The following is a 22,417-nucleotide window of genomic DNA, read 5'->3' on the forward strand; positions in this document are numbered from 1 at the left end:
CTTGTTTTGCACTCTTAATGGGATTAGCTAAATGAATCACCTTTCTAAATGAAATAGGAAGATTATATGTACATATATATATAATAGATGTATAATAAAGGATAATTTAAGGAATTTTTTATGGGTAGCCAAAAGGAATACAATAATTTATCCACTGGATTGTGTTTTGGGATTAATAACCTAAAAAATTCTTACATATACACAAAATTATACTGATAATATAATATGTTCTCAAAGACTTATACTGGAAACTTAAAAATTACTATAAAGTTGCCTTTAGAAGGTAAATCTAGAAAACTTTTTAGAAGAATATGAAGGAATATAGTATTTTCTAGTTCTCCTGAAGTGTTTTATATAGTGACCAAGCCCAGTATTTACTAAATTTCTTTAACTTCCTCAAACTTTAAATTTGAGCTCTGTTCCAGGTGCCTATTTAGAGGTCAGAATCATTAGTGAGGGGATCTGCTGTGCTTTTCTTTGCAACAAACTTCCTAAGATTTCTCCTGTGAATATCAGTGTATTTCCAACTGACTCATATTTTGTTGACTATTTACAGAAATTACAAAAGGAGAGAAAAACATAAACTAGAAGATCTTACTTGAATCCTTCTGAACTAAAATTTGGCAGGTTCATTTATAAAATTTTACATTGAGAAAAAATTAAGATACAGCAAAAAAAAAAACCTGATGTACAAAAACTACAAAATATTGTTAACTCCTCTAGAAGCTCACCATCAACTTGTTACTTGGAATGAAAACAGCAGCTTACATAGCAAGTCTTAAAAATGATACTTAGCAATATGGTACATAATGAAACATTCAACCACTTCTTACCTAGAAGTGCGCTATTCAAATGACTGATGAGTGAGAGCTCTCCTAGCCTCCAAAACCAACATCTGTTGATATACTGTGCAGTCATAGGCATTCAGGAGACCTTACAATATAGGGACTGAATCTACAGAAATAAAATACAGATAGCCTTTCCATAGGATAAAAAAGGAAAGCAAATTTAAAAAAGATTTCCTTTCTGCAATGCATTTTAGATATAAAACCTCTCTTTTGTAGAATTTATGTGGTTATAGGTAAACGTAGTGCCTTCTGCTTCAATAATTCAGATAAGTACTTTAAATAGGGACCGTTTCTATTGATGGTGTGTATTTGATTATGCATGTATGTGCATGTGTGCACTAATTAGCAAATAGACCTATGAAAGGCACTAAAAAGAGAACTCCGCCTAGTATAGATATTTATTATGGTGTTCACACAAGAAAGCTTAGTTTATCTACAATATTGCTGTTCATTTTCTCTTCAGAAAATATCATCTAGTTATATTGAACCTAGCACTGTACTCAGCACAAGGCAGAATTAAAAATGGTAGCAAGCTCTTCCTAGGCTGGCGCTTAGCAAGGAGAAGGCCATGTTCATTTCAAGCACCAACACTGTGAAGCCCAACAGCGAGACGCCAAACGAGTTAAGAGTCCGGCATCTTCCAGGCTCTTCTGGAGCTGGAGATAAACTCGGACCTCAAGGCTCAGCTCAGGAAGCTGAGTATTACAGCAGCCAAAGAGCCTAAGTTGGTGGTGGCCAGAAAGATATCATAATCTTTGTTCCTGTTCCTCAACTGAAATCTTTCCAGAAAATCCAACTCTGGCTAGTACGTGAATTGGAGAAAAAGTTCAGTGGGAAGCATGCTGTCTTTATTGCTCAGAGGAGAATTCTGCCTAAGCCAGCTTGAAAAAGCCATACAAAAAATAAGCAAAAACATCCTAGGAGCTGTATATGACACAATTCTTGAGGACTTGATCTTCCCAAGTGAAATTGTGGGCAAGAGAATCTGTGTGAAACTGGATGACAGCCGGCTCATAAAGGTTCATTTGGACAAAGCATAGGAGAACAACATGGAAAGCAAGGCTGAAACTTTTTCTGGTGTCTATAAGAAGCTCACAGGCGAGGATGTTAATTTTGAATTCCCAGAGTTTCCATTGTAAACAAAAATGGCTAGTAAATTCACAGTTAAAAAAAAAAAAAAGGTAGTGGAACCAAATAAATGGAAATGTTACAAGAAAGAGAAATTTGGCCAGGAGCAGTGGCTCACGCCTGTAATCCCAGCACTTTGGGAAGCCGAGGTGGGCAGATCACGAGGTCAGGAGTTCAAGACCAGTCAGGCCAACATACCTGTCTCTACTAAAAATACAAAAAAAAATTAGCTGAGTGTGGTGATGTGCGCCCATAATCCCAGCTACTCGGGACGCTAAGCCAGGAGAATTGCGTGAACCTGGGAGATGGAGGTTGCAGTTGCAGTGAGCCGAGATCGCGCCATCGCACTCCAGCTCAGGTGACAGTGCGAGACTCTGTCTCAAAAAAAAAAAAAAAAAAAAAAGAGAGAGAGAGAAAGAAAAAGAAAAAAAGAGAAAGTAACATTGCCATTCTCATTCATTTTTGACTATTCACTGTTAAGAAGCAAAATCTGTTTAATAAGGTTTGTACCTAGAGTATAAAGAGAACTATGTAAAGGACACTGGATTCTCCAGGCTTTCTTCTATGTGTAGGGAAGACAGCTAAAAAAATTCTTAGAGAAGGAAACATTTACCTCTTCATGGAAAAGTGGATATATTCAGAATGAATTAGAGCTAGCTGACAGCATGCCTCTGCATGTCACAGTAACAAACTTGTAATGTTGCAGCTAGCTCTAAGTAATAGGAGATGTTAAAAATTTTTGATATAAAAAAGAGCATGGTTGAGGCAGTTCCTAAAAACATTAATTTGGATTGACCAAAGTATGTTTTATATATATCTGAATATGACCTAGGAAAAGGACAATGAAAATGAAAATAAAAACACAGAGGGCTCCAAATAAAAGTGGTTTCAAAAATGACCCTGAGGTTTCAAATTTGGGTTACTGGGAGAATGAGGGTCTAAACGTAAATGGAAAAGGCAAGAAGAATATTGACAGCGGAAAAGTATCAGGGAAGTTCTAGATACTCAGAAGTTTAGATAGTAGTGGGATACTCTGGCAGACTCATTTAAGCATGCTGACTGAAAAGTTGGAATTGGACTTGGAAAAGAGTGTAGAGTTGGGAATGTGCCTCCAGGTGTCATTGATTCAAGTATTTACTTAAGTATTTAGTGATCCTTTAGTATGTGATTAAAGCTCTGCGGAAGAACACAAGGAGAATAAAGCAGATCTCAGGATCTTTCTTCTGCCCCCAAGAGTTATTAATTTAAGGACTTTTATTGAGGTACTGTCCTGGGAGTTAAATATTGACAGCCTATATGATAGTAGTCCCTCTCTGTACACCTGCTCTGAAGAGAGAGAAATTTTTCCTGCATGGATCAACGCCATGCCACCTCTCTATTTAGGGAGCCTTGCCAATGGGACTGGTGTGCTCTCAACTGGGAAGCACTTCTATTCAAGAAGGCCTAGAGTGCTTCCCCTTTCAGCTCTACTCTGTTGTGAGCTTGCTCTCAGAGTGGCCTCCATTCTCTTCCCATTCCCAGTGTCTGACTGGAGCACACATGCCCTGTGATCTCTTTTCCTATGACTCTGGGGAGGTAAGGAAGGGACAAAGTTTTTTTTTTTTTTAAATTTAATTGATAAATTAATTTTTTGAGATGAGGTCTTGCTCTGTCGCCCAGGCTGGAATGCAGTGGCACAATCTTGGCTCACTGTAGCCTCAACCTCTTGGGCTCAAGTGATCCTCCTACCTCAGTCTCCCGAGTAGCTGGGACTAAAAATGTACGCCACCATGCATGGCTAATTTTTGTGTTTTTTTTTTTTTTTGTAGAGATGGAGTCTCACTATGCTGCCCAGGCTGGTCTCGAACTCCTGGCCTCAAGCAATCCTTCCACCTCAGCCTCCCAAAGTGCTAGGATTACAGGTGTGAGCCATCATGCACAGCCCAGAGCTTGTTTAGGTTGGAAGAAAATCAGCTTGCTCTTCTCTGCCTCATGACCTTCCTATGCTGTGTGGATAAGTTTCTCCAAGGAACCTTCTCTCACCTTAAAACTACCTAGTGGAAGGTGGAACAATTGGTAGCACAGACTATTGACAGAAACTAAAATACAACTCTGAAGATGTCAGGAGTTAAAAAAGGAGGCCAGTAAAGTTCAGGGTCATAATTATCAACTATAAATTCAAGAGAAACCTTTGGGGTGATAGGAAGTGGTGAATACTTGAGAGAAGCTGAGTGGCATGGAGGAAAAGAGTGGCATGTGAGGGATAATGGAAGAACACACAGATGGGCAAGCTTTCTGGCTGCATTGTTCCCTGCCCATGGCACCCTGTTTGAGCTGACCAGCATGAGTGGGGTGAGACTGGGCTGGATGGAGCCTCACTCATTGCAACTGTAGAGTTTGGCTTAGGTTTGGAGCTTATGAAATCAAACCCAAAATAACATGCTTAAAAAACAAAACACTCCAATTCCAGGAGTACATCCTCAGTGCCCTAAAGCTAAAACTGCAGAAAGAATTCCTACGCATGCCTTGGAAAAGGAAAGCCAGATCTTTTGGTCAACCTGAAGGCACAGAGCCAGGCAGGGACAGGTGCCAATAATATGGCTGTGCTGACAGACCCCTGAATGCAACCTCACACGGGGAATTCCATCAGAGTGCAGCTGCCTCTACCAAGAGGAGAGCTCAGGTAAAGGCACTAGGGGGAAATAGGGATTTAATGAACTGAGATTGGGCCCTGCCTCCAAATTTACCTAATTAGGACCTAGCTTTTGCTGTTCCTCCAAAGGGACATTAATGCCTGTTAGAAACAATAGGGGAAAGGGTCCCTCACAGAATAGAGTACAAAAGTTTCAAACCAGCATAGGAAAATCTGACCTAGAGAGTGAAAGTTAGGGGGAGAAAAAAAAAAGAAACAAAATCATAATAGATGGAAACCAAAATAAATGGGAAGAAATGAGGTCCAATATAGCAACAATTATAATAACAGTTAATATAATGTTTATTTGCACCTAACACATTGAATTCTCAGAACAATCCCATAAGTTATTATTGTCACCATTTTACAAACGAGGAATCCAAGGCACAGACAATATTTATTAAGGTTTAAGGTAAAATGGCAAATGATGAAGCTAGGATTCAATCCCAAGCAGTGTGGATTCAGACACAGCGTTCTTTTATTTTTTGGAACAAGGTCTCACTCTGTCGCCAGGCTGGACTGCAGTGGTGCCAACATGGCTCATTGTAGCCTTGACCTCCTGGGCTCAAGTGATCCTCCTGTCTCAGGACCATAGGTGTATGCCACTACACCTGGCTAATTTGTAATTTCTTTGGAGACTCGAGGTCTTACTTTGTTGCTCAGGCTGGACAGACACAGCATTGTTAACCACTATATTATACAGAAGGATTGAACATAAGGATTTGGAGAAAAAACAAAAGACAAGACACATAATGAAACAAAGGAAAGCCAGGTTAGCAAATTAAATATCAGACAAAAAAAAAAAAAAATTCAGGACATAGAAAAGGCCATAACGGTCAGAGAGAAATCTTTATATATGACAGTATATAATATATACTGTCAGGCAAAATATATATTTCACCTGAAATATTCAATTAGGCTATATAAGAGAAAATTAGATATAATTTATAAGAGCAACAAACATTTGAATAATAGGTGCCATGTATTAGCTCATTTATTCTTCATAACTCTATGAGAAGAACAATTTCTATCTCTATTTTAAAGATTAAAAAACCAGGGCCGGGCTGGGTGGCTCATGCTTGTAATCCCAGCGCTTTGGGAGGCCGAGGTGGGTAGATCACCTGAGGTCAGGAGTTTGAGACCAGCCTGGCCAACTTGGTAAAATACAGGTCTCTACTGAAAATACAAAAGTTAGCTGGGTGTGGTGGCGGGCGCCTGTAATCCCAGCTACTCGGGAGGGTGAGGCAGGAGAATCACTTGAACCCGGGGAGGCAGAGGTTGCAGTGAGCTGAGATCACACCATTGCACCCCAGCCTGGGTGACAGAGTGAGACTCCATCTCAAAAAAAAAGATTAAAATACTAAAACCAGAGAAGTAATCTGTTGTTCAGCTACTAAGAGGTAGAGTCTAGGCTCTGGAAAGTCTGGCCTCAGTTCCTGAGCACTACAGCACAGGGCATGGGAAGAAGAGTGGATTGTTTAGTAAATGCTATTGAAAGAATTTGCTCATGATGCAGAAATGAATAACAAAGGATCCCCCCTCCTTCCTAGCATATACAAAAATAAACTCCATATGTGTAAAAGACCTACATGAAAAAACTAAAGCTGTAAAGTTAACAGAAGAGGCAGGGTGCAGTGGGTCATGCCTGTCATCCCAGCACTTTGGGAGGCTGAGGCTGAGGCGGGCGGATCTCTTGAGGTCAGGAGTTTGAGACCAGCCTGGCCAATATGGTGAAACCCCATCTTTACTAAAAATACAAAAATTAGCCATGCGTGGTGGTGGATGCCTGTAGTCCCAGCTACTCGGGAGGCTGAGGCAGAAGAACTGCTTGAACCTGGGAGGCAGAGGTTGCAGTCAGCTGAGATCGTGCCATCGCACTCCAGCCTGGGCCACAGGGTGAGATTAAAAAAAAAAAAAAAGTTAACAGAAGAACATGCAGGAGTGGGAAGTCCTTTATATCCAAAAAGTGCAAACCATAAAAGGAAAAAATTAGTGGAGTTTGACTATGTCAAAGCCAATGATTTCTGTTTAAGGAAGGGTATCACAGGCAAAATTAAGAAGGGAGCCAGCCTAGAAGACACTTGCTACATCAATAATCAACAACAACAAAAAATCAATGTCCAGAATACACAAAGAGTTCTCATATACAAGCAGGAAAAAAGAGAAGAAACCCAACAGAAATTTCAGTATCCCTTTCCCTTCTTCAGCGTACTACTTTTCTTCATAGCAATATTACCACTAATTTTATATATGTCTGTTTGATATATATCAATTATTACCATTCACACATACACAAGCACACACACAGCAATTATTATCTTTTGAATATTTGTGTGTATATTTACTGATGTTATTGAACAACAGCTACGATGTGAAGGCTGGGATTATTTTTTTCCCATTGTTCACCGCTCTATTTCTAGTACTTATTAAGGTTACTGGCACACAAGGAGCACTCAAAAAACACTTGCTGCATGAATAAGTGAATGAATAAATTTCAAAAGCAGAACCTGAGAAAGGGAAATACTCCTGTGAGATGCTCAACCTCTCTAGTAATCAGAGAAATTAAAATCAAAACAACAAGGTGTCATTTCACAACCATCAAATTGGCCAAGTTATAAATTCAGTAATACTATGTATTGTTATTAAGGTAGGGAAACAGCAACTCTATTCCATGGATCTGGGATGGCACACTAGTAGAGTTGTTTTGGAATAATGTGGCAATTCTGATGGGAAAGAATTATACATATACGCCACAGCCAAGCAATCCCATACCCATCCCCCTCTCTTTCTCTCTCTCCCCATGTAAGAGTTTTCTCCTAGAAAAACTCTTGCCTGGGGGCATACAGAGGATATAGATTGCAGTACTTTTCATTGTAGCAAAGATTTGGAGGAAACCTCTGTGGTATCCCTACGAGAAGAGATAAATAAAATGATGTATATGCATTAGTGTAATAACAAGCAGTGATAAGAATAAACAAACTTGGCTAGGCGCAGTGGCTCACGCCTGTAATCACTGCACTTTGGGAGGTCTAGGTGGGAGGATCACTTGAGCCCAGGAGTTTGAGAACAGCCTGGGCAACAAAGGCAGACCCTGTCTCTAAAAAAAAAAAAAAAAAGTTTAAAAATTAGCTGGGAGTAGTGGCGCAGGCCTGTTATCCCAGCTACTCAGGAGGCTGATGTGAGAGGACAGCTTGAGCCTTGGAGGTCGAAGCTTCAGTGAGCTAAGATCAGGCTGCACTCCAGCCTGGGCAACAGAACAAGACTCTACCTTCTCAAAAACAAAAACAAACAAAAAATAAATTCGTTCTACATATAGTGACATGGATATGTCTCAAAAACATGTAGAAAAATAAAGGTAAAAAATTTTTTTGGTGGGCGGCTCATGCCTGTAATCCCAGCCCTTTGGGAGACTGAGGCAGATGGATCCCTTGAGCTCAGGAGTTTGAGACCAGCCTGGGCAACATGATAAAACCCCATCTCTACTGAAAATACAAAAACTTAGCTGGGTGTGGTGGCATGCATCTGTGGTCCCAGCTACTTGGGAGGCTGAGGCAGGAGGATCACTTGAGTCTGGGGCTGGGGGATGGCGTATGTAGAGGTTGCAGTGAGCCAAGACTGCACCACTGCAGTCCAGCCTGGGTGACAGAGACTCCATCTCAAAAAAAATTATTTACTGGAGTGTCATTATAAACACAAAGCTTTTCTTCAATTCAATACACATATAATAGATATTTTTCACAGAATCACATATATACAACTAAAGTACAGCAAATGGATGGGAACATATGAAACACTTGAGAATATTTTTTCTAAGGTGAAATAGAATGGGACTGGGGATAAGGGGAATACACACACACAAAAAAACCACATAAAAAATCAAAGAGCAACTTGCTTTAGTTCAAGACTCTAGGGAGATGGCTAGCTTGCAAATCTTCCTCATTCTTTTGCTAGCATGTCCTCTAGCACCTTGCTGGGGGTTTTCCTAGAACAGAGGGAAGGCACCGCAGTGACCGAGCAGGGTCAGATATTTATGGCCCTGGGTTCTTCCTTTCTGTCTTGCTGCTATGTGTAAGTATGTATTGACACCTCATTGTAAAACAAATTCATGTCCTTATTTTTAGGGATTTTCTTGGTTCCAATGGCATGGATAAGTTTAATGGAGCCACCAGATTGTGCAGCTGGCACCATAAAAAGAATGTCCATTTTTTCAAGGAATTGTGGAGAAAGCCAGTGAGGAGAGATGAGGAAATGTTTCAATTTTTGAGAAAAGAAAGGAACAGTCTAGAAATTACTCTCCTTGGAGAGACTAGGAGAGCTTAGCATGAATTCCATCAGTATTGCAGGAAAGTTCTGTTTTAACTACCTCCTTCCGTGTTCATTCATGAGCTACAGACACTTTATTATGGCCCCAGGGCTAAATTTAAGCAGCAGTGGTTTTTGTTACTTATAGACTTATTGGAACATGGCCACACCCATTCATTCACATATCATCTAGAGCTGCTTTCATGCTACAACTGCAGAGTTGAGTAGCTGTAAGGGAGAAAGCTGTATGGCCTGCAAAGCCTACAGATACTTACTATCTGTCCCTGTACAGAAAATATATGCCCCACCTTGCTCAAAACACCAAGCCCTTCTTTAACTTGTCCTAAGTCAAAATGGCTCAGATCCGTTTACTGAAAAGGAAGTAATCACTGGAAACCATCATGGGTTCAGGGAGAACCAGTTACACAAAGCTAACTCTGCTTCCCTTTCCCACACAATGAGGTCAGTAGGCTGACAGGTCAGAGAAATGCCATAGGTTCCACACATCATGTTCTTAGCAAATCAGAACTGTCAGAGAACCGTAAGCAATCCATTAGGCAGATTTGTATTTGACTGAAGAATAGTGGAGAGTGCTGATGTACTGATGACTGATTTTGTAAAGCTTTGGGGAGGCCTTCAGTAGAAAGCTACAGAGCACTGCATTTAAAATTTGTGGAACAGAAAAGAGTCATCAAGAATTTGGATGTGGTTGTGGAAGGTATATATGTTTATTCAAAGTTAGTATGAAACAAAACAGTAAAATGAATAAGAGGGATGGTGATGGAAATCAAGGTAGCAGTTATCTTTGGGAGGCTCCTCAACTAAAGGGAGCATGAGGGGCTTCTTGGGGGCTGGTCCTGCTTGGGTGCTTGTCACAGGAGTGTGTGCACTTTGCGAAAATCCCAAGCGGGTGCATTTATACTTTATGTACTCTCCATTACGTGTTACCTATCTCATTAGAATTATGTAATCTGCAGTTCTGCTTGTGTGTGTGTGTGTGTGTGTGTGTGTGTACTGGTGATGGCGGCAATGGTGATGATGGTTTACCTAAAAGGAGTCACACCTAAAACTGTAAAATGTTGAATTACAGTAGGCTTCTGTAGCATTTAGATTTCTTATATATTTTTAGACATTTTATTGTCAAATATAGACTTCCTTGGTGGTGGTCATCATAATTGGCTAATAGGCTGTAATATAGCCATTGCAGTTCCTTTAACACTACTCAGTCAAGGTGGAATAGCAAAGGAGATGGACAGGGCTGAGCAGATGATTATTATGTTAAAGCAAACTATTGGCATTTTATGAAGTTATAAAGTGTATTCAGTGTGTCCTCTTTTAGCTGTACACGTATGAAAGAAATATTCTCTCAACATTTCCAACATTTATGCATATTTTCTTGGAAGCAAATATAGGGTTGACATTCATTAACAGTTTGTAAAAGTCTTTTCAAAGCCAAACATCTGCTTGGCGTCCAATGGTGTTCACAAATTTTTTTCTTTAAAGGAATGTCTGTTGAGCATTTATTAGCTTCATTTGTGCTTTATGACTACTTTTTAAGTAGAACATATATTTAGAGAAATTCTTAAAGCTAAAGACAATCTCTAAAGATTTAAGAAGTAGATGTGCCTTTATTTAATGCACTCATGCTATGACAGCAAATATTCAGTGTCCCTTTAGACTTCTTGCAGGACCCCTTGATAGGAGTAAGGTGAAAGGTTTTGCCTGGAATGCCACTCCCAAATGACAACACTCACTGAAGTCAAGTGTTTTTTTATACACTATGAGGAAAATGGCCTAAAAGGGGGTTAAACTTTGATTAGAGATGTTGCAAGTAGGAAAAAATGCTTACTTCAATTTAACTTTTGCTTTTCAGAAGACAAGAGTACATAAATTATGTAGAAGAACGATGATTACTAGACAGTCTAAAAGCTGGAGGCTCTAAGCCAATTTTCAACCAACTGTCACAGAACATAAGTTTCAAAATATGTTTAAACTAAACTGACAACTACAGAAAAATGTAAAATTCTTTGAAAGGCTGGGTTATGTGAACTGATGAGGACCTCAGAAACCACATGCTATTTAACACACAGTAATACTTCACTGCAACATTCCCACTCTCTTCTGGAGGGAATATTAAAAGAGGTAGAACAGATGCTTCCCCAAATTAAGCTGATCCCAGCAGTAGAAAGACTGTTCCCAGCAGAGTGGCCAACAGAAGGAAGGTCCATCCACAACCTAAAAGGGCTATGAGAGGTCCTCTGGCCCAGCAGCTTTCCAACCAGGACAAGATAACCCAGGAAGGCGGCATGTGTGTATTTCCCACCCTACTATGACGAAGCTGGTCCACTTTTATTTGCTTTCTATATCTGGGTTCCCTGGAAGATAGGAATCACTGATATTCCAATCTCTTCATTTTGTAGGTCACAAAACCAAGGCCAGAGAGATTCCATCAGATATCCAAACTGCCAAATCAGTAGAGCTAGAACAAGCATTCTGTGAATCTCTAGATAAAATGCTTTTATACGAATTATACAGACTGTAGGACCAGGGGGCATAAAGCACTGGTCCCTGAGACTAAGAATTACTTATTTAGTACAGTTACTCCCTGGGATAGTGCTTGATTTCAGCTGTATCCATAAATCTCCATGAGTCTTAGAACAAGCTTTTTTCCCTACGTCTCCCTCTCCAAGGAGTTTCAGTGAGTCTGTAAAACCCCTGAAGGGCTTCATGAAATTTTACATGTTTGTGTGCATGTGTACTTCTTCTGGAAGGAATGGTCTATAACTTTCATTTATTCTCCAAAAGTATCCGTGATCACACCAAATCATGAGAATCAGTGGACTTGTGTGAGGGAGTAGAGGGGAAGAAGAACCATAAAGGAGCAGTTTATAACTGGGAAAATGAATCAGAAACTATCTATAAATTAGATGCATTCAGGTTATGCAGGTAAATACTCACACTGTTAAAAACAGAAGCTGCACAGTATCTATGAAAGAACAGTAGTTGGCCAGGTGCGGTGGCTCATGTCTGTAATCCCAGCACTTTGGGAGGCCGAGTGTGTGGACTGCCTGAACTCAGGAGTTTGAGATCCACCTGGGCAACATGGCAAAAGCCAGGCTCTACTAAAAATACAAAAAATTAGCTGGGCATGGTGGTACATGCCTGTAATTCCAGCTACTCGGGAGGCTGAGGCACGAGAATCGCTTGAACCCAGGAGGTGGGGGTTGCAGTGAGCTGAGATCGTGCCACTGCACTCTCCACCCTGGGTGACAGAGTGAGACTCTGTCTCCAAAAACAAAAAAACAAACAAACAAACAAAAAAAAAAAAAGAAAAGAAAATACAGTGCTGTTAGACTGATAAGAACAGGTTTCATTCCACTTCTTGGGTTTTATATACTTAAGAAAAATATTTGAGGCACAACATTCAACCTATACTTTAGAAACCAAAACCACCAGGACTCCAGAGCCCTGAATAAATTTGGGGTGGGGGGATTAGTTCTGTCTCTGAAAATTTCCTTCAGAAAACAGTGGTAAGAGAGAGACATACTGTCTGCTGCCTGGGAACAACTGTTTCTTTCAATTCAGCTGAAGACTCTGGAGGGACAACACTCATCTTTATAACTGTGTCAATGAGGCAAACACTAAAATCTGCCTCATTCCGCCCTGTATGCTGATAGTATCTGGGAAGAAAGTGGCTGATGCAATCCTGATGATGGAACTAATATGGAGACTCATTATCTGTTATAGGAAGGCTTTCCCCTCTACTTCCACTCCACCTAGGGCTAAAGAGAAGACTGCAGAGGAAGATCAGATTCTGAATTATCTGCATGTGTGTGGAATGACAAGCAGTAGATTGGAAAATAGTTTAAATTTGAGAGAAAAGCCCATAAAGCCAGTATGAACATAAACGAATTTGGGAAACAGTACCAAACTGTATTTTGAAATAATAATCAGTATTTATCTGGAGCGTCTATCTTCTAATGGAGTAAAATAGAGAATTTCCTGAGGCCGGGAGATTGTAATCATCTGAGAAACGAGGAGTGACACTTGGGTTTAATTGGAAAGAATGATACACAGAATGGCCCACCTATTCCTATCCAGGGATAGAAGCATTATCATGGAAATTATACTCTGAGGTCAGTAAGCAAAATGACAAGAAGATGGTCTGTGCCAATAGTTTAAATGCCAAGAGGCACCAGGCCAAGAAGGTGCACAGACATAAATCCGGCAGTGGCACTGATGTAATTATGGGATTAGACCAATTCTGAAACATGCCGGAAGCTGAACCACAGTCCTTATGGGAAAAGAGAGAGTATGAAGGTAGTTAGAAGAAAAAAGCTGAGGAAAGATATGTGACTTAAGAAAAAAAAAAAAAAAACAACCTTAAAACTGGAAATAAAACTCAGTGTCTGCGTAGGGACCTCATGGTCTTGAAACATGCATAAAACAGAACCGAGGGAGGAAGGGGCCACACACATCTTTATAAGCTCAGTTTCAGAGCTGAGCCGCATGTGCACGGCAGGGTGTGATTCCCTTCTAGGGACCTGGTGCCTGGAGAAGCCCAGAGGTCCATGTGACTTGTGAGCATCCAGAACAAGGATTTCGGGCGGGAATTTCACAAGCACAGAACATATTTTTTCTCCCTTGACTCTGCTTTCTAGTTTTTCTCTCCCTCTGCTATTGTTTAATTTTGTGGTTCAACTTTTTGAAGAATGGTGGGAGGTACTGTGTTAAGCAATGCTTTAAGAATGAGGCTCAGCTGCAATCACTGCAATATGAAAATTGGCCTCCCACATCTTTCAAACCAAACTGTGATTTGACTTAGAAAGAAAGATACATGAAGGAGAGCAGGTATCAAGTGTTACTCATCTTTTATGTGTTGCACTGCACCCAGCACACACAAAGTAGGCACATAACAGATGACTCTAGGGAACTGGCCATTTTATCTAAATACTTCTGTATTCTGTTTCATGTTGTTTCCAACTAGGAGCCAGCAATCATAACATTTGTGCTTTTGAGCAATCTTTTGTTGATCCTTATGATCCCATTAGTGAAAGTGATTAAGTGACCAAATCTGGCACATTATTCTGATGAAAAGTGTCAAAGTTGAACATTAGTCACACTCAGTCAAGACATTTGCAAGGAATCCAGCAAAATCACTGTAAAAGTAAATTTTAAAAAGCATGAGAATACCAAAGTAAAAATGAGTCAAAATAATTTCCAGTCTCTTTATGATTAAGCAAAGAGCCGGATGACTAATATCAAACATCTGTACAATATATTGTCCAAGAACTTTATAGTAATATTATTTAATACATACCACAGAAAAGAAAAAGAAATTATATGACTAAAATAATTAGACTCCTGGGAAAGATAAGCAACTCTTAATTCTCTGAATATGGTATAATTTTATAGGCTAAAATGATGCTTATAAAGGATATTGAGAATAGTTTAAATTATATTTCAGAAAGTATGTCTCAACTGAAACTTAGGAAATGTCTATAAGGTATAGCTTATAATTCATAAATAATACCATATACAAAATATTTAAGTGAATAAACCCAGACAAAAGAGGTATAAAAAGCATAACTTTATTAGTAAATGTCTTTTTAAAGAAAACGATAAAAGCACATAGAATAGTTTTAAAGATAGTACCAAAAGCACAGATTCTGAGAAATCTTTCAGAATCTCTGCTAACATTTTATGTCCCAGGAAGAGAAGGCAATTTGAGAAATTGCTACCCAGGATCTAGACTGATCAACTCCTAAGATTCAATAGTGAATGACAAAGGGGAAATCCTTAGTTTTCATGGTGATCAGAAAAGAGGAGACTGGGCATATTCATCATATTCATGAACCTACTTTAGGTCTTAGGAAGACAGAGTTTAAACAATTTATACGTAAATATGGGGAAGATTCCTTGACAAGAAACTCAGGAAGGACTGGAGCTATGTCGTTTACAAAAATGCCTTTCTATGAATTAGGCCTTGATAACTCAAAAGAGATTTTAATTTAGGATATAGACAATTTTATAAATTAGAGGGCAAAGGAATGTATAGTCAATAAATACCTCTCAGAAAAATGCCCAGCTATTTGGAAAATGATTCAGTTTGCATCTTTCATCATGCTATTCCCCCAAAATAAGTCTTAGCAGCTGGATCAAAGATTTAAATATAGACAACAGGACCTTTAAAGAAAGGACCTAGGTGGAAATGCAGGTAGATAATGAATTTTAAACAAAGATAATGGCAAGAAACCTGTCGATTCAAATGAGGAAAAATACTTGTTAATGATTGTTAGGACTCACTTTTTAAAACTAACAAATTCCATCCCAGTTTGTGAACCTCAAGTCTTGAGTGAACACATTAGTAAGTAACCTAACTTTTGTAAACTCTGGATTACTTTCATTGACGTTTATAAATCAAGAACTTAGATCAAGTCATTCTTTACTAAAATCTGACAACGATAAGGAGAACTTACCGACAGCAAATGACAGCTTTGCATGACAAAGCTAAGTCCAGGAAATACTGTCGTACTCCAAAGGTTAAGGCATATTTGAGGGTTTTCCCATCGATTATAAGAGCAAAATCATTCTCTTTCCGGAGAGCATCACCAAGGGTAGTACAGTGACGACTGAGAGTTTCCCTTGTTCCCTGGAATATTAAACAAGCAAAAATGCCATCAACATTTACTCCCATTTGTTCTACTAGGATGCCTTAAGGATATTTGGCAACTACATTTAGTTATTTTTAGTGCTTTTTATGTTTCAAATTGCTTTCACATACTTTCAGTCATTTGATTCTTACTAGCCCCTCAGGAGCCCGGACAATTGTTATCAGAAAAAGTTAGTTACTTGATTGAAGTCACACATCTGTTCCTAGCAGGGTTGGGACTAGACTATAAGTCACCTGTTTCTCAGGTGATTCTGTAGTCTTTGCTCATTATTCTAACCATCATTGTTTGAAATGCTTGTTCCCCAGTGCTGTAAAGAAATAGCACTTGAACATAAATTTAATTTATTTAGTAAGGCCATTTTTACTTTTTGCAGAAAGGGTACACTCGCCAGCAGTTTTGCCACGAGAGTACACTGAACAAAGGAGACAGGGTCATTTATAACCTGACGCGTTCACCCCACCGCTGTGTCTGGTTTCCATTGGCTGGAATGGGACCTCACATTCTGTATTTGTCCCGACTGGCTAGCAACTTAGAACCTTTTAAAAGAGGCAAAGGTAAAGGAGAACAAAGGAAGGTGGAAGTAACTTGTGGAATGCTGAGAAAGGTAAAAACACTTTTAAATAAGGAAGAGGAACAGGCTATGACCTAATCTTGCTTGGACCAGTATAAGCATGTCGGGGCAAACATTTAGGCTAAATTGTGGGAGCTAGGAACATAAAGTACATTGATTTCTTTATTATGGCTAGCACAGGTCTTTGAATAAATTTTGCTTTTAAGAGAAATTACTATTTATTCCTAATTAGACGGGGAGGAAAGTCTTTGAAGAGGAACCTCTACTTTACTTTTTACATGACCATGCAATCACAATACTGCAAACATATTTTCAGTAAATTATTTTGTTAAAAATCGTGTTAATTTATGAGCTAGTCAAAGTTGCTACTCCATGAATGAAGGGAAGAAGTTGGGGAATATATGCATCACTTAACTATGTTTTGGTCAACAGACTGAATATCCCATGGTGGGCCCATAAGATTGTGAGACCACATATTTACTGTGCCTTTTCTGTGTTTAGATATACAAATACCACTGTGTTACAACTGCCTACAGTATTCAGTACAATAACAGGCTATACGGGCTTGTAGCCTAGGAGCAATAGGCTATCTTGTATAGCCTGAGTCTGGAATAGGCTATGCCATCTAGGTTTGTGCAAGTACCCTCTATGATGTTCATACAATGACAAAATTGCCTAATGTCATGTTTCTCAGAATGTATCATTTCATTAAGCAAACTGTAATTTAAATAATTTACAGGCATTCTTTCAAAAATCCTCAATGCTATTGAATTTAACTCCTAGTAACTAAGAGGAGGAAATGCACAATCTGTAAACTCTTGCCACTTTTATGAACTGGCTTTTGTAATTTTAATCATGATTTCATGATGTTGTATTTAGTTGGGGATGGTGACCTGTGACTTGGTAATCTTGATGGATCAAATAAAAGAACGCCTTCTATCAATGAAGAGTTCACTTTCAGGGACAATAAAAGCCTTTAGTGTCAAGACAGCTTTGTTCACCTCAACTATTTGTCTCCCTTTGTCAAGAACTGCTTTCCCAGCTCTTCAAAGGGATAAAGTTCCAATACATTTAGTTTTTCTCCCCACATCCTATAGATTCTTCCTATAACCTAATGGAGCCAATTTCCTATTTCACAAGAGCCCTACCATGGTGAAGAAACACAACACTGGCCTGGCACAAGGAAATATAATGAGTAATTCACCTCCTATCAGATTTCTGTTCTGAGTGCTAAGCCTACAGTTATTTATAAAATAAATACAAATATACATATTTATATAATAAAATATACCTACAATAAAAATACAGTACACTTATATAACAATTTTTATTATGTTCATGGGATTTACAATTATTGTTCCAATTTAAGCATGTCATTTTATATATATATGGTCATTTTATAGTTATTTCACAGAGAAGCAAAGGCATAGGTAATTAAAATTTTATGTTGGGGATTTTTGAAGGTGTTTTTACATTTGTATGCAAATGTGGTTCACACTGTGTTCTGGAATATCAGAATCCTTTTACCAAAATAATAGAACCAAGTTGTACTATAAAGAAAGACTGCCCAACTTTCCTAATGCTGAAGCTTCACTTAACAGTTGCCCTGTTCCCCATTACACACAGTGACACAAAGGACCACCATATAGCAGCATTCTTTGCAAAATTTTCTGTTCACACTTTACATCAGGGGTGGGGGGAGAGTGGCTGTTTTAATTTACAAGCCTCACCCTCCTGTTTCCTGCTGGAAATTTTTGGCCCAAGAGGACTTAAAGAAGTGAAAAATGTTGGTAATAAATTCCACAAGCAAAACGTACTAATGACAATCTATAATAGATATCCCCTGGATTATCTTAACAGCAAATTCATATAGATTAAATGAACAAATAAGTCAATGAACTGATACAAAATATTTAGCACATACTACACACTAAGCACAGTTCTGAGATGCAACACAGAGATGCAGCATTTAAGTTAACACTTGCTACCATCCTGAGCAGGAGGCACTACTGTTATCTCCATTCTGCAGATGAGAGTGTTTCAGTTCCTTGCTTAAAAATATGTGGCTATTAAGTAGTGACATCAAAGTGAGAATTAAATTTCTGCGGCAGCCTGTCTTTTTCTATGCAATCCAGCAAAAAAAACAACAAACCAAACTTCAGGCAGTACCAGGCGCAGCAAGTTAGAAATGGAATGCACACACCAGTCCCTCTGTTGCTTCCCTTGAGCCCTCATCATCTGTCTCTCATCTTGTCTTTACCGCCAACAGAGACATCTCTTTATAAAACAAATTTAAAACACAAATCTTGTCTCTTCTTGCTTTAAAAATTTTCTAGGGCTTTCTACAGCTGACACAATAAAGTCCAAACTCCTTAAAATGGCATGTAAGGCTTCCTACATTCTGAGCCTAACTTTCCTTCCCAGTGCCCTTCACAATCTTGGTTCCTTTTGTTTCCCTCTTCCTGGAATATCCTCCTCTCCAGAGGATCATCTGCTGCCTTCAAAAACCAAGCTTACCCTGTAAGCCCTCCCAGGTTCAGTCCACGCTACCAAGGGTAACTCATTCTACTGCAGCAAAACCCTGAGTTTCTTGACAGGAAAGACCGCGTTAAACCTGTTTCCCAGCAACAAAGGCAGTGTCTGCAATTACAGATGCTCAGGAAATACATATTTATTGAATGAGAGCATTGATAAACTCTGATTTCATCCCGTTGGCAATGATCCATTTCCCCCTTTATTATCACTTCTGATTAGAGAAAGAGAGAGAGTGAGAGAGAGACACACACAGAGAGAGGTCTTCTCTTTGCTCCCTAATTTTCCAGGGAACAAATAATCCATTACTTTAACAGACTTTCAAACAAAGGCATTGCTCACTAAAAAGCCTCTGTATTTTCTTTTAAGCTATTGCCCAAGTGATTTCTGAGCTGAAAACCTGAAATGAAACCTGAGACGGACCTCAGGAGGACTTCGAATTTCTTGAAAGCTCAGCTGCAAAATAAGACCGAAAGTCAAGTAAACCCCAGAACTGTGAAACGCCCTCATGAACCAACATAGGGTATGCAGTCCTGTGGTCCCCACTCTCCCTCCTTTATAAGGCGTACTCTAACACCTTAAAATTTACTGAAAATTCTCTAAATTCGTGACATCAGTATCCCTAGGTTTTGTTGGTGACTATCACAGATCTCTGGCAAATCAGAAGGTGTCAAGAGATGTGATAGAAATAACATTTCAGAAGGTGAGTCAAAAACTTCTCACAGTGAATTCACTCGTCAGCCCATCTAGGGTGCAAGGTAACAACAACAAAAAAAGCTGCAAACATTTTCTCATTTTAGTTTATAGTTTTCTTTTGTAAGCTCTGTTGTTAGCTGTGTGCTGCCAGTTACAAGTTATATTTTATCCTTATTTACTGCCGGGAGTATTTTCAAATTCTTTTATTTATGAAACTTTATTGCTTCTCCCCTAAGTCCAGGAGCCATACTTTATGGCTGCATTGCATTGAAGCTTATCTCCTGTAGCTAAGGATAAATTTATTACTATATTAGCTGTTGTTTTGTTTTTTTGACTACTGAAGGGGGAAATTTTTAAATATTGAAACTTAGTGACTTGTAAAAGTGAAAATATAGCAATGAGAAGCTAAATCAGAAAACGGATCAAAGACCACAGGCTCAATGAAATAAAAGATCTCTATTTCCTTGTTCTGCATATTTTCACTCGTGGGCTGAAAGTCCAGGAGCATCAGAGACATTGCAAGGTAAAGGCAATCTGGGGAGATGGACAGGTAAGAGGAAAGGCTGGGGTTCAAACACTCAGCCAGGCAAGGGAGGGAGCCACAGTGGAAAGTGAGATTCTCGTGCCCCTTCCCTGACCTGCAGCCTGTGTGGTCATTCTGGACAACCATTCTGCTCTGCTCTTCCCATACCCACAGCACCACACAGACAGAGCCCAGTGCTCACTGGAAGCCCTTAGCCCGAATCTCCTACCATGCTTTCTTGCCTTGCAAATTCACCATTTAGGCCACACCCAACACAACCTCTAGGTTCTGTCTCGTTAACACAGAAAGGAAAAAGCCACCTCACTGCCAGGGCAGGATCTACTCCAGCTCCCTCTTCTTATGTGGCTGCTCATCACTGCTGGTCTAGTCTTTTATCCATGTCTAGTGGATTCCATGTTTCCCAGAGGCTACTCCAGACCTTTTCTTCTCTCCTCAAGAGTCCAAATTTGGCCCCTGTCACTTCGGCAAACATCGGCCTGTTTTACTGAGAACATTTATACATTTATAGCAGAAAGAATTCCCTCAACTTTCCTTCCTTAACCTCAAAACTTCCCTTTACCTAATCCCCTCTAGTTCTTGAGCTGGGGTAACACCTGCCTTCTCACCTTTGTTTCTTTCACTTCTCTTTGCATCTTCATTCTCCCCATTGGCACTATTTCCTTTTCCTTTAAGCCTACCTAAAAGGTCACAATTTTCTTATTCTAAAAATAATGAACAAATAAACCAAGACACATTCCCTTGACCCTACTTTCCCTGAGTCCCCCAGGTGACATCAATACCTCTATCTTTTGGATCCCTGAAATACTTCATTTACAGTATACTTATACAAGGTAGCATGATGTCGAGTAGCTTATCTATTTATATTTCTATATTCCCTTTGGAACAGAGGTCTTTGATGAAAAGGTAATAACAGAATAACCAAATTATTAATGATTGGAGAATATCTTACAGGAAGTTAAAGTGGTTTTCTTGTGTGACCATTTTAAGGATTGTTGTCTGCTGCCTGTAAAACTCCTGTATACTCTTAAATACTCTGATTTAGAATAAAGAAAATGCTAATGTGCTTATCTCATAGAGAAAATGAAAAAGAGGTAGTTATGATCTAGTATCTACTTTGGCCTCAAATATTTTAAATTGTCTAGTGAATGTAATACAATCTATATTTAGATCAGCTACTTAGTCATCAACCTTGGTTGTAAAACAGTGGGCCAAGGAGAAATAATATTTATTTGGTTTACAAGAAACATGCTTGGGAAATAAAAATAAAGAAACATGCTTGGCAGATAATGAGGCCAAGTAGAATTCCTCACTTTGAATCATTAAGATATAACCTTCCCAAACAGGTAATATGTTCATATAATAAACTCTAATAAAATAATGTAACAGCAATCTTTGAGAAATTAGAGACTAGCAGCTTTATGGCAATCTTTTTCATTAATATTGAGGAAACCCTTGATAAAAACCCTTGATAAAAAAAGAGGCCTATATCATAAACGTGCAGTCATAAAAAAGTGAGATGTGAGGGTGCCCTAGACAATGAAATCTGACACAGTTTCATAGTGAAATAAATTAAAAGCCCTGATTTGTTTGGAAAGTATCATAGCATGCAAGTTGTCATTTTCATTTTGGCAAAACTCTGCTTGGAACAAGCTAACGAACCCACAGGCCAGATGTGCAAAGAACATGTGAGGCCACCTAAGGACTGTGTTTTTGATGGCCCCTAAAGTAATGCTGCAGAAAGCACCTGCATAAAAATGGTCCTTTTCAGCTTTCCAGCCGAGGTTTACAGGAAAGACAGTATTACTTAGGAACAAATCCAAGGAACACCCTAGTAGAGAATGTGGAAACATCCCTAAGGAAAGGAAAAGCAAAGCCTCTAGAATTTGACTCGATGACCGGTTAGCCAGGGGTTCACAGAGCAGAGACGAGGTGAAGATTATGGGTAAATAGTCCGACATGAAGCAGCTAATGGTAGTGGCTTCCAGATCTTGCTCTGAGGCTGCAATTACTTATTTGTGGCTTCAGTAAATAACATGTGCTCTCTCATATATGTCCTAGAGGGTGTCTATCAGTAAGACTAACCCCAAACAAAAAAGTAAAAGGAAAAAGCCTGTCTATAGTTATTTAAAGTATATTTTGGCATTTAGGTCCAAACACAAACAAGTATCCAGCAACTATACTTATTCTTAGGAATCTGTTAAATGTGTGCAGGTCAAATGGTAAACTTACGTTACAAGGAGGATTCTATTCCCAGAAAGGAAAAAAAAATCAAAATTCTGCATTATACTTTGAGTTTCAGATACATCATTTAATAATGTATTTCTATTATGGAATGAGGGTCTGTATCCCACCAAAATTCATATGTTGAAATCCTAACTCCTATTTTGATGGCATTAAGAGGTAGGGTCTTTGGAAGTGATTAGGTCATGAGGGTGGAGACCTCATGAATGG

The 22,417-nt window shown here is 39.1% G+C and overlaps 1 protein-coding gene and 1 pseudogene across 4 annotated transcripts in view; one reads left to right on the forward strand and one right to left on the reverse strand.

Annotated features, from left to right (window-relative positions):
- ATP8A1 (ATPase phospholipid transporting 8A1) overlaps nucleotides 1-22,417 on the reverse strand; it is a 252,519-nt gene that overhangs the window by 62,002 nt on the left and 168,100 nt on the right. For all 4 annotated transcript variants that reach the window (XM_034958523.3, XM_003832229.4, XM_003832230.4 and 1 more), the window contains one exon: nucleotides 15,429-15,601. In XM_034958523.3, the coding sequence (XP_034814414.2) occupies nucleotides 15,429-15,601 (173 nt within the window). The remainder of the gene's footprint in view (nucleotides 1-15,428; nucleotides 15,602-22,417) is intronic.
- LOC129397589 (small ribosomal subunit protein eS7-like) lies at nucleotides 1,173-5,456 on the forward strand (annotated as a pseudogene).

The sequence above is a fragment of the Pan paniscus genome, chromosome 3, assembly GCF_029289425.2.
Source record: "Pan paniscus chromosome 3, NHGRI_mPanPan1-v2.0_pri, whole genome shotgun sequence".
NCBI classification, from domain to species: domain Eukaryota; kingdom Metazoa; phylum Chordata; class Mammalia; order Primates; family Hominidae; genus Pan; species Pan paniscus.